The sequence below is a fragment of the Callorhinus ursinus genome, unplaced genomic scaffold (genome assembly GCF_003265705.2).
Source record: "Callorhinus ursinus isolate GAN/ISIS: 27379988/994484 unplaced genomic scaffold, GSC_fseal_2.0 scaffold6, whole genome shotgun sequence".
Lineage (NCBI taxonomy): Eukaryota > Metazoa > Chordata > Mammalia > Carnivora > Otariidae > Callorhinus > Callorhinus ursinus.
In genome coordinates, this window is record NW_027397068.1 from 2,219,278 (window position 1) to 2,235,621 (window position 16,344).

The 16,344-nt window shown below is 33.1% G+C and overlaps 1 protein-coding gene across 3 annotated transcripts in view; it reads right to left on the reverse strand.

The window, feature by feature from the left end:
* PHIP (PHIP subunit of CUL4-Ring ligase complex) overlaps nt 1-16,344 on the reverse strand; it is a 134,734-nt gene that overhangs the window by 58,505 nt on the left and 59,885 nt on the right. For all 3 annotated transcript variants that reach the window (XM_025858872.2, XM_025858481.2, XM_025858473.2), the window contains exons 16-17: nt 5,305-5,433; nt 3,508-3,733 (exon numbers count right to left, since the gene is read on the reverse strand). In XM_025858872.2, the coding sequence (XP_025714657.1) occupies nt 3,508-3,733; nt 5,305-5,433 (355 nt within the window). The remainder of the gene's footprint in view (nt 1-3,507; nt 3,734-5,304; nt 5,434-16,344) is intronic.

Genomic DNA, 16,344 nt, shown 5'->3' on the forward strand with positions numbered 1-16,344 from the left:
ATGAGAACCAAAATAACTACTCAATGTCACATATCTAGTAAATGGCAAAAGTGGGATTTCATCTTAGACCAGTTTCTTTTAAAAAAGGCAAATCTGATTACCCACTTTCTCAAAAACCAAAACAAACCAAAACAAAAAAACCTTTATAGCTTCATTTATTCAGCAAATTCTTGAGTGTCTATTATGTATTAGGAACTATATACCAAAGAAGTAAGGATGCAGTGGTGAATAGACATCAAGATCCTTGACTTCAGGCAGCTAACATTCTAATGGGAAAACTGAACAATAAACCCTTATATAAATGCAGACTATGAAAAATGTTAAAGATGACGACAGAAAGAGAAAATGGGAAAGAGAGATGGGAACTGCTTATGGTGAGTCAGAAAAGTCAAAGAAGCCCTCCTTGAGAAGGCAGCATTTGAGCTAAGACTGGAAGAAAAAGAAGAATTTTAGTCACCCATGTGAGGAGCAAGAAAAAGAACACCCCAGATAAAATGCAAGAGTTGGGACAAAGTCTCTGAGGTAGGGCGTAACTTGGTGTATTTTAACCCACCCTAATTTTCCAGCATCAAATTTCACCTCTACCAGTCACATGGGACCACTTGACTCTTCTGCCCTCCTAACAGGACAAATACCTTTATGCTTTGGAGCTTTTATCCATAATACTCTCAATTCAAGTATAAACGTGATAAACACTAACTTATCCTTCAAGCACCAACTAAAATGGCATCTCTCTGATATTTCCTCTGTGAAATCTTTCCAGACTACCCCTGAAAGAATTAGTTGCTATCCTCTTTCATTTCCTCAAACAATATATACATCTTAGCACTCAGCCCAATATAAAAAGAAAGCCCGCTAGTTAGTTCTGCAAAAGCATGGAATGCCTTATTTAATACTATAATTCTAAATCTAGCACAATGGTAGGCATGTAAAAATGTTTAATCCTGCTGAATGAAATAAAAAAATGTGTATTAGGAGATATATGAAAAGCACTGCCATGAGAGAAGGGAGCAAAAATAGCAGGTGAGTGGGTATATAAGAAATGCTGTGATGAGATCAGACTTTTAGAGTGGGCTGGGAAGAGAAGATACAAAGGACATTCTGAAACGAAGAATTAGTAGTAAAGAAGATAAAAGGAAAGGGAAAGTTACATGTCTTAAGCACATAATGTTATTTCATTTTATAAGAGAAAACTAAAACTCAATGGGATAAAATAAGTTGTCCAAGGTCACAAAGCTAGAAAGTAGTAAAAGTAGAGGTAAAAGTTAAAATGCCTGTGGATGCTTCTTTCCTGTTATGCTGCTAGGAAAACATCTCATGTTTGAACATCAAGGAGTAATCTGATATAGCTAAAGTTGTAACTGAAGAAGCGTATTTAAAGTGTATTACTCAAATATAAATGTAACTGTAAATATAACACAACTGCATTCAAGCAAACTTATCATTACAGTATCCATTATCTATTTTTACCTAATTCTAAGGGATTTCCCAAATTTTATCATAGATCTAGATTTACAAATAGAAAAATAGTTACAAACGATGCTAAAGATTTTTTTCAAAAAGTATTTTTCTTCTCTCCTATATTGTACTTGGTTAAGTCAAAAATAATGCAAGAAATGATGTTTTACCCTGAATTCTGTGACCTAGAACACTTAAATATTCTATGACTCACTTTGAAGCCATAATTACTGTTACAGGTTCTCTTGTGGTCCTGTACTAATAACTAGCATCTAATTCATTTTCAAGATCAGGTACACTTTTTTACTACTAGGGAAGCTCAGTAAGGAAGAAAGAACAATGGACTAAGAGTCAGAGCTGCATTTGAGTCCCTGTGGTTCCATACAGTGTAACTTAAACAAGACATATTTAGTTAAGTTTTCATTTTCTCAAATTTTAGAATAAGGATACCATAAGGATTAAATGAGATATTATATATGAAAGTCCTATACAAACAGTTAAATGGAGGAAAAAAATTAATAGCCACGATAATTAAGGAGCACTGATATTTTAATAAATGAGTCCTTTCCTTATTTCCCTGTGCCTGAAACCTATTTTGAGACCTGGGCAAGATCTGATTCTAGCCAGTTCCCCTCTAAGAGACTGAAGACATTTATCTTTATTTCAGTCCTATGATCAAGTCTTCTCTAATAATTGAGACTTCTCTAATCTGAATACCTGCCTAAATTTCTTGAATACTACCTGTTCTTAGATTCTTTGAGTTCATGCTATGTCCATGTATAAGACATTTTAGTTTCACATACTACAGACATTCAGGCCTGCTGGACTGTACTACTCTCTGCAAGTAGCAGCAGAGACTATTCTTCTAATGCTTCCCCTCACCCTCCATCCTGAGTGGGCATGGCCATCTTCAAGAGCAGCCCCTCCTACCCAATATGTTCATCTTCATTGCAATTTCATGCCCAATCCTTAAAGAAAATAAGAGATGGGTCTTCTATAATGCAGTGAGACTGGTTTTTCTGCACAGCTTACAGAATCTAAATTATTTAAAAGTTACTCATTATGTATTAATCTCTTATGTGTCCTTTACATATATCTACTTAGAAATTTTGTCCATTATGCTAGAGTTCAGAACTTAAAATATTTTCATAAACTTTTCTCTTTTTAAAAAGATTTATTTGTTTACTTGAGAGAAAGAATGAGAACACAAGCAGGGTCGGGCAGAGGGAGAGGGAGAAAGAATTCTGAAAGAATTCTGAAGCACTGAGGGCGGAGCCAGACTTGGGGCCCGATCCTGTGACCGTGAGATCATGACCTGAGCTGAAACCAAGAGTTGGATGCTTAACTGACTGAGCCACCCAGGCGCCCCTTCATAAATTTTTCTAATTTAAAATATAACAAAGATTCATAAATTACAAAAATGGTTTAACCTTTTATAACAGGTTTCCATTACTTTCACTAATTAAATTAGTGCTACATCTCTTGTCAAAAGGGAAGGTCTGCAGACCTTGTCTCCATTTCAACTCCCTTTTAATTCTTCAACTAATTTGACTTTCTTCCTCCATTATTTCACTAAAACAGCTCTCAACTTTCATTTCTACCTTACTTAAAATTTTTAAAAGTTGATCTCTTCTTAAAACAATCTTCAACATGAATAAGACTATCTAGTCTTATTCTCTTTCACATACTACTTTTCCCTTTAATAACATTTATCACAAGTTTTAACTATTTGTTTATAACTGTGTTTATTAATATTACTCCATGAGAACAAGGATTGTGTCTGATTAATTCCCTACTTAATACCAGTTTAGCAGGTGTCTAGAGAAGATGAATAAATAAATGACCAAGATTATTGCTTTAACTCTCCAATGTTTCTTAATTATCTTATAGTACATACTTCAGCATTATTTAAAGGACTTTAAAGAAATTCTTAAAAATAATTTTACTTCTCATTTGTCCAAAACAGTAACAAAGCTTTACCCAATTAGCAATTTTATAAGACATCATTAGAAATGGAAAATTTGGCTGTCTATGAAAATGAGCATTTACCTGAGGAAGTTACTCCCATCTGAGGGATGAGTTGCTCCTCCCTGCAATTTTCACGACCGGGAACTAATCTCTGGTATCTTGATGGATGAGGATTACCATCAACATCAACCAAAAAAGGGGGAGGCATGAGATGAGGTGCTTGCTGAGTCTGTTCATCTAATACAAAGTTGTTGGCATCACGAATAAGGGGCCGATAATCACTATGAAAGAACATCTGATCTGCTATCTGTAAAAAGAAAGGCCCATAAAAGATTGGAAAAATAAAAAATTTATCATTATAAATTTCTAATGGAAGGCAATGTCTTTTCTTTTTTAAAGATTTTATTTAGAGCAGGAACACAAGGAGGAAGAGTGGGAGAGGGAGAAGCAGGCTTCCAGCTGAGGAGGGAGCATGATGTGGGACTCAATCCCAGGACCCTGGGACCACGACCTGAGCTGAAGGCAGACGCTTAACAACCTGAGCCACCCAGGTGCCCTGGAAGGCAATGTCTTAATGTAAATCATGGTATTAGGCAACAACATAAAAAAAATTCTCTTCTTGAGTTAATGGTAAATAAGTCTTTATTACACTTCTACATTAAATTTTATGATCAGAAAAGCAGCTTCTTTGAATTTTCTCTGCAACAAGGAAGACTGTATACATAAAATACTAACATGACAATTAAAGTTGTGTAATTTCAAATTAAATGATAAAATCAAATCTAGGTATAAATCATTCAGTGGTACTACTACTACTTTCATAGGACTACCATGCATTATCTTATTTTTTAAACTATTAAACATAGTAATTACCTGTTTCAGCATTTTGCAAAGGGAAATCAATTAATTTATTCTTTGAATTAAACTCTAATGAAATCACTTATACAATTTAAGAAAACCCTTAAATATACAATAAATGTTGACATATCTTAACATAAAAATCAACATGGCATGATTTTGCAAGAGTTGATAAGCATTTTCTCTAGATTTTTCGAAATAACACAAAATTATTTATACGAACTCATGCCTGACACATCTGTAACTTAAAAAAAAATTCTTTCTTTAAGATTTTATTTATTTATTTGACAGAGACACAGCGAGAGAGGGAACACAAGCAGGGGGAATGGGAGAGGGAGAAGCAGGCTCCCCGCAGAGCAGGGAGCCCGATGCGGGGCTTGATCCCAGGACCCTGGGATCATGACCTGAGCCGAAGGCAGACGCTTGACGACTGAGCCACCCAGGTGCCCCTGTAACTTCAAAATTTTATTGTTTTATTTGGAATTTCTTAAACTATGAACTATTTAATTTTTAGGTCTTTTAATCACAAAGATAAGCTCTTCAATATTTAAAAATATTAGCTACTATCAGTAGGCCATATATTTTTGAGAACCTCATGAAAGCCACAGATTTATACCCCAGATTAAGTGCTCTTTATCCATATAAATAAAACATTTTACATAATTTCAGAGTCTCTCTATGGACCACCTCTCCCATTCCAGGCTTTAGAATTACAATCTAGATTGCTCTTGCAGGTTACGTAGAGTTATTCCTTCTGAAATGTAAAGATGATTAAATAAGATCTGATTATTATCTAATGTCTGTTACAGAGAATAGGACTTTAAGAACTGCTGCGTTCACCATCTTCTCTAAAACTTAAGTCTCTAGAATACTTAAAATATGAGTGATTCTTCAAGCTTGAGACTGAAGCATAAAAATAATGCTCATCCACTCCCGAAGCAATACAACCCCTAACCATCCATGGATTTAAAACAAATAACAGAAAAAAAAAAAAAAAGATACAGAATCATCATACGCTACCTTGTCGTATTTACTACTGGAGCCAAAGCCAAAAATTAGAAGATGTCCATGAGAGTCTGTGCATGCAAAATGCTGACCATCAGGAGAGCATTTGCAGTCAAACACCGCGCCATGTCCTTGGCCTTCAATCTGAAATATATTTAACCAACAATCAGAAAGTTGCCATTAAATATAAAGAACTGGTCACTGCCGTTACTAAAATTTTATGATAAAAGAGATGTAGAAGTATACATCCCAATGAAGTGAAGGTTAAGTATAACAGAGTACAGTAACAAAATTTGTGAATACTCATCAAAAGTGCCAGATTAATAGCCTTGAAAAACAAAGTGTTCTCTTTATGCACACACAGACCAGACACAATTCAGGAAATAAAACATCAATTTCCCCCACCCAGAGAATTCTGCTTCATGTCTTTAAGCCACATTTACAATGTAATTGCACCTTACATTTCATCTTATCTGCATTTAATCAAGCCCTTTCAGCAAAGGCTGACAATGTGTCGTAACTGTAGCGATTTTTTTTGTTAACTCTCGGAAGTAGTAGCCAGAGATCATTGCTCACAAGACACTAATTTTTTTTCTTTTTGGTAATAAATTCCCTTGATGGTCTGACTCATCTTTTAAATGGTGAATTTCAAAGGTTAAAGAAAAGGTTTTTTTTACCTGATAATTGTTTTCTGTTTTCCAGTTCCATTAATCCAGAACGAATGGGTTTCTCCCTGCAACCTGTCAATCAAACAGAGGTGGCCAATCACCACTCTGAATTTTTTTTGCTCTCAGTGCTTCTTCAGACTATGTTCCAGTTGAAACTTCTGTAGCAGTGTTCTGAAAGAGGTAAAAGTTCTAGCCTATCTAAAGCACATCTAGGGACTGAATTTCAGAAAACAACTAAAATAGGGAGTTGACTCCCTAACAAATAACAACTAAGGATGATTTTCAACAAATGCGATTGGATTTCTGGATTAGCAGAATCGGAACACACACACATTATCAGGTAAGAAATACCTCCTCTCTGTTCCGGTATCCACTGATCTAGAACAACTGAATTTTACTAGCAATATCCTAATATTCCAGGAAATGCTTAGAAAAGAGAGAAGTGGTAATTTTCTTTCTTTAGTGTTAAAAATATGGCATAGGGATGGATGTGCTGAACTCACCAAATATGGAAGTGAAATTAAAATTTAGAAGAAGAATAGTTGATTTCTCAAGGAAAGTTTGCATTTTGGTCAAAAGAGAAACTATCACTCTAAAAGAAAGGGTCCTGCCTAAGAAGTTAATATATTATCACAAATGGGATTGACTCAAAAAGAAAACTAGTTTCTCTTTAGAGCTTGTTGAGAAGAGGGAAAGAGTGCACTGGTGTAATGTATTTTGGATAGTGATAATAATGGAAAAGAAATAAGAGTAACTTTCCTTAAAATTCATCATATGGAAGAAAATTGGTAAACTTATCTAATGACTGATACACTTAAAGATTTACCATACAAGCAAGAAAATGAATCATAAGTGAAACAGGATCATCTCTTGGTTGTGAAGAAAGCTGGAGAAGACAGCACACAAAGGGAACTGATTCCAAGTCTATCTAGCTTAAAACTATTCAAAAAAAGAGAAAGAACTATTTCTCCAAATTAGCATACAAGCATTAGTAAATATATCTTAGAATTTGCCAAAAATGAGATACTGTACAAACGCAGAAATGTCAGGATTCAGGTCTCTTTTTCAATGTTTTCTAGGCAAAATAAAAAGTTATATGAACTATTATAAATAACCACCTGAAAAACTTTTATCTCTAGAAAGAATTTTACATCAAAAATTCAAGACTTAAGAATTCAAACTGCCTTGGCTATGTGCTGTTTTTATTTATTTCAGTTCAAAATTTCATAAAAGATGAAAAACAAAAAAGCAACAACTTATAAATCTACTTTAATATAATAAATGCTTCCAGAAATGTAATACTATTGCTATAAGCCTATGGTTACAATTCTAAGTACACAGTAGAACAGAGGAAGAGATCTGAAAGAAGTCTGACACAGCAATGACAAAGGATATTTGATAGATGTTCATGAGCATGGTAGCCTTCACATGATGTTTAGGCAACCTTGCTCTACATATTTTTTTTTTTTTTATTGTGGGGCAGGCTATATGAGGATCAATCAACCCTATTTCTATGCTATCTACCAATGTTGCCAAATTTACAGTTAGTAGATCTTTAAAAGAATACTTCAGAGATGTAGAACTTATAAAACTCTAAAAAAGCAAAGAAAAAATATCAACCCTATTGAAGATCACTATGTAACACATGACATTTGAATATGGCAGGACAGTATCAATTTTCTTGGTATAAGGCATCTGTGTAACTTCAAAGTGACTTTTATATAGACAAAAGTTCATTTCCACAACATCAGAAAAAAGTAAAAGCACATTATTTGCCATTATTCACTAAAGGAGGCACTGAAAGAATCTACTCATGAATCAATCAGAAAAGCTGTCCATAATCTTATTAAAATGTCAAATTTATCTTTAGTAATGGCTCCTCTGATAATAAACACGTAACTACAAAATGCAGACTAGGCTTTCCAGCTGATACAAAGGAGGAAAATACTTTACTTTCTCTATATAACTAAATACACTATAACTGTTTTAATGATTATACTGTGATTAAGGTAAGCCAAACAAAAAAGAAAGTAAAGTATTTCTCTCTGAAAATGATTTCACCTTCTTAAATCAGGCTTAAAGTATATAGAAGAATTCCAAAAGAAAAAAAAAATTAATAATGAAGGCACTATAATTCATGTATAACTACAAAACAAGCTTATATTCAAAACTGAAAAGGATGAAGGGGGGCCTGGCTGGCTCAGTTAAGTGTCCCACTCTGGGTTTCGGCTCAGGTCATCATCTCAGGGTCCTGAAATCAAGCCATGAGTCCAGCTCCGCCCTCAGCATGGAGTCTGCTTGCCCCTCTCCCTCTACTCCTCCTCTGGCGCTCTCTCTCTCTCGAATAAATAAATGAAATCTTAAAAAAAAAAAGATGAAATATCTTCTCTAGCCACATTAAAGTTATATGGGCCTATCATAAAATTAAATGTAATGCTTAACCCAAGAATAAGTCAACATAAAATTTAATATTGTACATAACTTATGCCAGTATTTAATGTATGCTGTAGAAAATTAAAAACCAGAAAGAAAGGATAATAATGACAAATATTCCAAGTGAATTTCAGATGAACTACCTCTCATAAAATCAAGCACGCTTAAGAAACATTTGGGACATATGTAAATACAGACCATACAATAAAACTCATACACATTAAATCACAATTAAGGAAAGCTGAGAAAATCCAGGCTGTAGTATTTACCAATAAGTGCAAAAATTTCAAAGAGAATAGGAGTTAAAATAAAAAATTTATTCAGCAATTATGATACAGAAGTTATTTTATTTTTAAAGCAAGAGATGAAAGGATTAGATGAGTTGTAATAATAATTCCTCATAGGGAAATTCTCATACTGACTAAAGAATTCTAGAAATAATTCCAAGAAATGAGTAGTACAATGTTATTAATTTAGAGGTTTATAATGAATTTGGAAAAATACAAAAAGAGCTTTGATGATGATGTCATATTTAATGAAGTATGCTAGTACCTTTTTCAAGGCAGAATACTATCCACAACTTCTAATGTAATTTTTGTGAAGTAGAAAGATAAATAATTAAAGATGAATAACTAAATGAGGCCTATGACCCAAGAGACTTCTCTGGTAATGGGCAAATCACCTAATCTCTCTGTGAAATGACAGAGATAATTTAAATGGTCATCAGAGTCATACTGCGTTCTAAAATTCTAACATCTGATATTCAGGAAGACTTTTTGGAAGAATTAGACAAATCTGGAAATGAGGTACGCTAAAAGTACTAGAATGCAGACTAAAATTACAGGGTCTAAATTACATCAATCCTGAGGATCATACATACAGGTGAATATGACAAGTATGTCATCTTAGAGAGACTCAACAGAAATCAGGGACATGGGTCTTAAGCAGAATCATCCTGTTAAGGAATTATTCCATGTCTATGACCAGGGTCAATTTTTTGATCTCATTTTTTTAAGATTTTATTTGAGAGAGAGCACAACCGGGGGGAGAGAGAGGGGGTGGGAGAGGGAGAGGGAGAAGCAGGCTCCCCGCTGAGCAGGGCACCCGATACAGGGCCTGATCCCAGTACCCTGGGATCATGACCTAAGTCAAAGGCAGATGTTTAACTGACTAAGCCACCCAGGCGCCCCAACAGTGGTATATTTTTTAAAAATGAGTGAGACTGGGGCACCTGGGTGGCTCATTTGGTTAAGTGTCCAACTCTTGATTTGGGCTCAGGTCCTGGTCTCAGGGTCATGAGACTGAGTCCCACCTCGGGCTCTGCGCTCAGCAGGGAGTCTGCCTGAGATTCTCTCTCTCTCTCTCTCTCTCTCTGCCCCTCGCCTGACTAGCACATGCATTCTCTAATAAAATCTTACAAAAATAAATAAAAATATACCACTGTTTAGAAGGGAGCATCTTACCTAGAAATTTAAAATAAAATTAAAACTTTTATTTTTTTAAGATTTTATTTATTTGAGGGAGAAACAGACTCCCTGCTGAGCAGAGAGCCTGATGTGGGACTCAACCCCAGGACCCTGAGATCATGACCTGAGCTATAGATAGACACTTGAGCGACTTAGCCACCCAGGTGCCCCAAATTACGAATCTTTTAAGTACCCTAATGATTCTGTGATATAGACTCATATCCCAAGAATAAAGCAGCTGGGAAATGGAATTTATGCTAAGAATCACCCTTACAAAATCCTTATGTAAAAAGAACTTTTAAAGTTTATCTACCTGGGGAGAAATAAACTTAATTAAGAAAATACACTAGATACTGTTGTCATATATATGATTAAAATATGCTTTTGCCACTTTCTAATCATTATTATAGCTACAGTATAAACAAAAAATATATCTTAAGGGAAGTTATCCACTCTAATAGTCTAGATGTCATCAAACTACTTTAAAAGACCTTTAGTAAATGAATGTTTCCTTTAATACTGAAGATTCTTTAATTTATAGTTAATTATAGTTAACATTATTACATATGAATTAAAGACAGCTATTTAAGTAAATTTGTGTAAAAAAGGAAACTGCTGTAACTGGCTTGATAGAACCAACAGATATATAAAGTGATTTTGAAGAATCAGCTCTAATTTTCATCAAAAGAACATTTATTATCAAAATAACTCATCTTCAAATCTAACAGCATTCTGTTTACCCATATTCTAATTTCACTGAGGGATGCAATATTATTAATCAGTCCTCCTTGTAATCTATTCTCCTCCTTTGTCTGTTAAAATGATATTAGCATAGTACCTTTCTAACACATTCTCTAGAGATTTTGATCTCGTCTCCATTTGCTAAATATGACTACTTCTAAAAGTTTAGTTTTAAGCCCTCCACACTGCTCTATCTCCATGACGTAAACAGCATTCTACATGGAAGACTTCAACATCTCTTTTCACTCCTAGCCCCTCTAAGTATTCTATCTCCAAGTGCTGCCCGGCCATTTCCACACAGGTCATCCAACACTACATCACAATAAACAGATAAAGATGAACTAAAAAAATCAGTTTTTCTTCACATCACTCATATTTCCATTAATATTTTTAATACAATGCTCTACACACATTAATCAGTTTAATTTCAATTATTAAATCTTCTGTCATTATCCAGCCCTAATCCTATCAGTCACAAAATACCAAGTCCTATACACATATATTTTTCTTTCACAAATTTCCTACCACCCAACCCCTATAGATTTTCATTGTGATTTCACTGATAATAAGTAGTTATTCCCCAACCTATTCAACTTTGTACCTGAAATACTACTGCTGGCAATCAAACTTATTCCCTTGTTTCTAAAATATAAATATAATCTGCCAAAAATCCCACTATGTTAACTATTCTTTACACTAACAAGATAACATAAGGCCATCAACAATCCACCTCCACTTACATGCTTTTCATCTTATAAAAATCTCTTCCAAACATTCTAAATTACTCTCTGCACATCTTAACATTTGTTACTTGTTTATAATATTCCTCTTATTTATAAAATTAAGTATCTTTCTTACTGACTCAATTTTTATTTCTCAAGACACAATTTTAGTTCTTCCTCCTCAAGAAAACTTTTTCTGACCATCCACCCTGAAGTGATCCCTCCAGCTTCAGATATAGCAATTATCTTTTCTCATATGCCATGCTACCACTGCTGGCTAAAAACAAGGACCATCTCTTATTCTTCCTTGTCCCCATGTTTGTCCTCATGCACAAAACAAACATTCAAATATTTGCTTAATCGAAGTGTCTTTCACCTGTATGTTTACATTCTGTAGAATTGTACAAACTTCCCTGTAGAACTATCAAATCTCAAACACCCTTGTGATAGTAACTCATAGACCATGTCAAAGAATTACATGAAGTAATTCACTAAATATAATACAAGATGACAAGATACAGAGACAAACTCACAATAATGGCAACAAATTTTAAGGTATGTTTTTGATACCGAAGATGAGAAAGAGACAGACAGAATCTAAAGAACCCCAGAAACCTGAAGGAAAGTGACAATAACTACAGTTCATACTCAGAAGATTGAAGATAATTCCTTACCCAGAGAGGCTGAAACAAGGACTGGAAGCATCAAAGAATCCTTTTAACATAGAGTGCAGATATATGGCATCTTGTTAGATGATGAGAGATAGGTAATGAAAGAGATGGAAGGATGAAAGCAAAAAAAGGAAGGAGGAGAGAAAGAGAGATTTATCTTGAAATCTTGATTCACAAGAGAACACGATATGAGATTACTATTTTGAGTTTCTCTTTCTGCCTTTCCTAGATATATGCAGCTACAATTGTCTAAAACTAAACTAGAGGTCACACTGAGAACATATTGTCAGAAGTATGCATGTGCAAAAATTCTGAGTGGTGGATTGGCAGCCTCTGCTTGTTTGGAACGTTGCAAGGAGAAATATATTGTTCTGGATTAGTGGACACTGGAACATTTTTTAAAAATCTCAAGTAAAAGAAAGGTTAATTATAAAAATAAGGAAAATTTTAATTAAATAAATAAAAATTGTTATTCAGAATTTACTCATGAAACAACAGAAGTAAAGCAAAACTCAAATTCAGTAAAATTGCTTTCTAGAAGGAGACATTGTACTCTTCAATTAAAATCAAAACCAGACAAGAGGCAACAAACTACAGCTTTGAGTAACATGACAGAAACAGAAAGATATGGAAAAAGAGGGAGTCATAAACACAGCTAGAATAATAGATACAGAGAAAAAAAGGGAACAGGAAAGATAAAGCAAAAGCGCCAGAAACATGAGGAAAGCAACTAATGTGGGGTCTACAAATCCCACTCCAGACATCTTTTACGTACTAATAATCAAATGTCCTAGAAACTAAGAAATTTGAAAGTCTCTTTTCAAATTAATTTATTATTCATTTAAACTTAAGAGTTAAAATTTAGCTATCCCGTGTTAATTTAAGGGAAAAAGAACCATAAGACAACTTTGTATTAAGGAACATTTATGGTTATATTTAAACTCCCAAACTTGCCTCCCTCTTTCAGGGAACTGGAATATCACAAAATCCTTCAAATTCAGTTCAGAGAGTTTGCACACATTTTCAAGTTATTTCTGAGAATTTATCTGCCTTTTAACATTTAACTGAAATTTCAGAACCTTTACTAGGGTTTAGAACAACTCTCAAAGCTGTACTAGGCTTGCTGCACTGTATCTGAATAGTTTGGAATATTCTTAATATATACTATCTGCCTTCAACAAAATATCTAAATATACTTTTATCTTAAATACTTAAGTTATATAAGGACTGTTCAGCTATAACATGAATAACTGACATAGTTTTTAGAGGAATGTTGATAAAGAAAGCTTAGGGGCTGGAATTTATATATATGTGTTTTAAAAAATAATAAAGCTGTCTTATCATAATCTTCTCTACAATATTTTCTTTAGTTTCATTCTTTGGTTCATCAAAAAAAAGAAGAAAGGTTCAAGGTTCCTACCTTATATACTTTTACAGCAAATGCCATTAAAAGTTTAAGATTATTTTTAGTTAAAGATGAAACAATGGTGGGGAGGGAGCAAGGAACATACACTGTCTATTCCACTTTATGCTGTGTTATATCATCTCACTTGTCATATACTTCTTGTATATAACAAAAGCAAACCCAACACCTACCCCTCTATCATTCAGATCCTCTATTAAGAGGAAATCTAGCAGTAAAGATAAACAAAGTAATTCCATCATTTTTTCTAGACAATACTACTAGCAAGTTGAGAATCTATTTATTAGATTTTGAAATGAAATAATTAGGGGATTATGTAAGGAAACAAGGAATTAAATTTTTATCGCAATTCTTAATTGCAAACCTTGTTTACAAATTTAGGTGGTCCTAAAATAAAGTGTCAGATTTTTTTAAAAGGGTAAGTCAAGGTTTGATACAAGAAAAAAATAATTTGAGTATTACCAGAATGATGAGTATCAGTGCAATACTAATATATCAATGTATTGTGTTTTAAATTTATTAAATGTATCAATTTTTTAATTAAAATTTATTTTAATATATCAAACAAAATTTAACTTTTTGCCTGTGAAAGGCTTTTTGATGATATAGAATTTTTGATAATTTCTAAAATTTCATTTAATTTTTGTAATAGGTAAGAAAGTTACAGTAATATGCTGATTAAAACAAAATAATTATTTGTTACATGATTTTCTTACTTCCTGCAAAGGTATTATGAATTTCAAGTGGAAAATCTAATTATTATAAAAAGAAAAACCAAAAGTAAAGCAGTATTTTCAAAATATACTTGATAATCTGTATTTTAAAGAATTTATATATCAAATTTTTGTTATTTTAAAGGCAGCTTACATGCCTTACTTTCTGGCTGTAGGTTTGTTTAATGGGGAATTTATTTATTCATGTTATAAGCTTTGATTTTAAAACTCAAATGAAATGTTACTTAAGTCTTAATAATACTTCATCTAAACTTTTACCATTTCTAGTCTAAACAGGGAGTATTCCACTAGAGTTATTTATCCTTAAATCTTCCAAGGCACTATAACTAGTCCCTCTACAGAACGTTCAAAAAATATCTACTAAGTTGAACTTCTGATTACTAGCACAGTTTAATATCAGCATTTGAATTTTTACTTCTCCAACTTTTATGGTATTTTAGTAACTCAAAAAATTACTGGCTTGCTACACAGAGCCAAATAGTTTTAACTACTATAACCAAAATTCAACAGTCAGGAGAGGGTACAGTGAACACAAGCTTCTACTCCCCCCTCAAACTGTTTTTATTTTCTTAACGGCAGTGCTGGATGCTTTATCTTCCATCTGTCCATAGATAAAACAATGAAATGAACAAAAAAGCAAAGAACAAAAATTAGGTCACTTAGATAACTTATAAATTAGAGACAGATAGAAAAAAAATCATCAAGCTAAATTATAAGATCTCAAAAGATCTACTAAAAGTTGATACCATTATAAAAACATTTTCTCCTGGTGACTTATCACTAACTAGGGGGTGACATATCACTAACTAGGGAGAATTAGCTGTACAATGTCCAACCATTAATTAGAGTTAGCATTAAGAACACAGTAACAACGGACAAAAAAATACGGGTTTAAACCCCAAGTCCCCCTGTAAGAGCTGTGTGACCTAGGTAAACCTGGGCAAAGCAATTCATCTCTGTACAGTTTCTCCATTCATAAAACCAGTAATAATAAAATCTACCCTGATTATAAAACAAAGTTTTCATGAGACCCAAATGAGGTAATACATAGAAGTATTTTGGAAGTCATTAAAAATCTTGCAAAAAATTAAAAGGAGGATCCTTATTTTAATTATAGTTCATTTTCTACTTTTTTTAAACGCAGGATATATTTTAAATCCTTTTTAGTCTATGTTTTGTCTTTCTCAGTTCGAATATTCTAAGGATACGATCCAATTCCACTTATTACATAAAGCTGTTTCTTCTGCCCTTTAGAGGCTTTTCTCTTATTCTTAGAACAGGAAAAATATCTTTATCTAAAACTCTTATTAAAACAATTTTTATGACAGTAATGTAACTAATCCCTTAGCTAATTTCAAAGAACATACATATAATATGGCTGACTTCTATTCCTGGCTATAACACGAATTTGTGATGGTCTAAGAGCAAATCACTTCAATCTCAATGTATTCCAATTTCTATAACATAAGGTGGAATATTAGTGTTATCAACTTACCTGATGAGGAAAAATTCACCTTTGTAGCTTAAAGGTGAAAGCAGTATTCAAGTACGAGAGAAAACTTTCCCTCCACTCTACTAACACACCAATGCCTTTTAAAAATATGAAATTACTAAAAAAAAAAGTCACTAATATATGTATAGGCCACAAATTGTTTTCTTTTGAAGCTATAAAGACAAATTGAGAAATAACTAAGATGTTTTTTAAACAGAGATGTCCCAAAAGGGAGCAAACCAGAAACACAAGGATAGAAAAAGAAAGAATTCTTTACCAGCATATTTAAGTATTTGCTTTAAAAAAAAAATCTCCTCTATACACATATCACTAAGGAAATCCATCTGTCACTAAAACTGTACTCCAAATAATTAAATCTTTTTTAAAAAATAAGAATTTGACAAATCTTTATTCTTACCTTATGTACACAAAGGCATCCATAAAGACAGCCAACTTAATTCCTTCACTAATGAAAATTCTATCTTCTTACTCCTCCCTCTAACTGATCTTATTAATTACTTCTTACTACGTAGAAGTAACTTTAGTATCACTTTCATGAAATTTTTTCACATACCACTGTATTTCACAAATGACACTTTTGAAATTTTTATTTTTGCAAAATGTGCACACAGTTAATTGTAATGCTTCATAATTCATTACTAGAGGTTTCTGTAATTGATTTTTTAAAAAATCTAAAGATGCTGA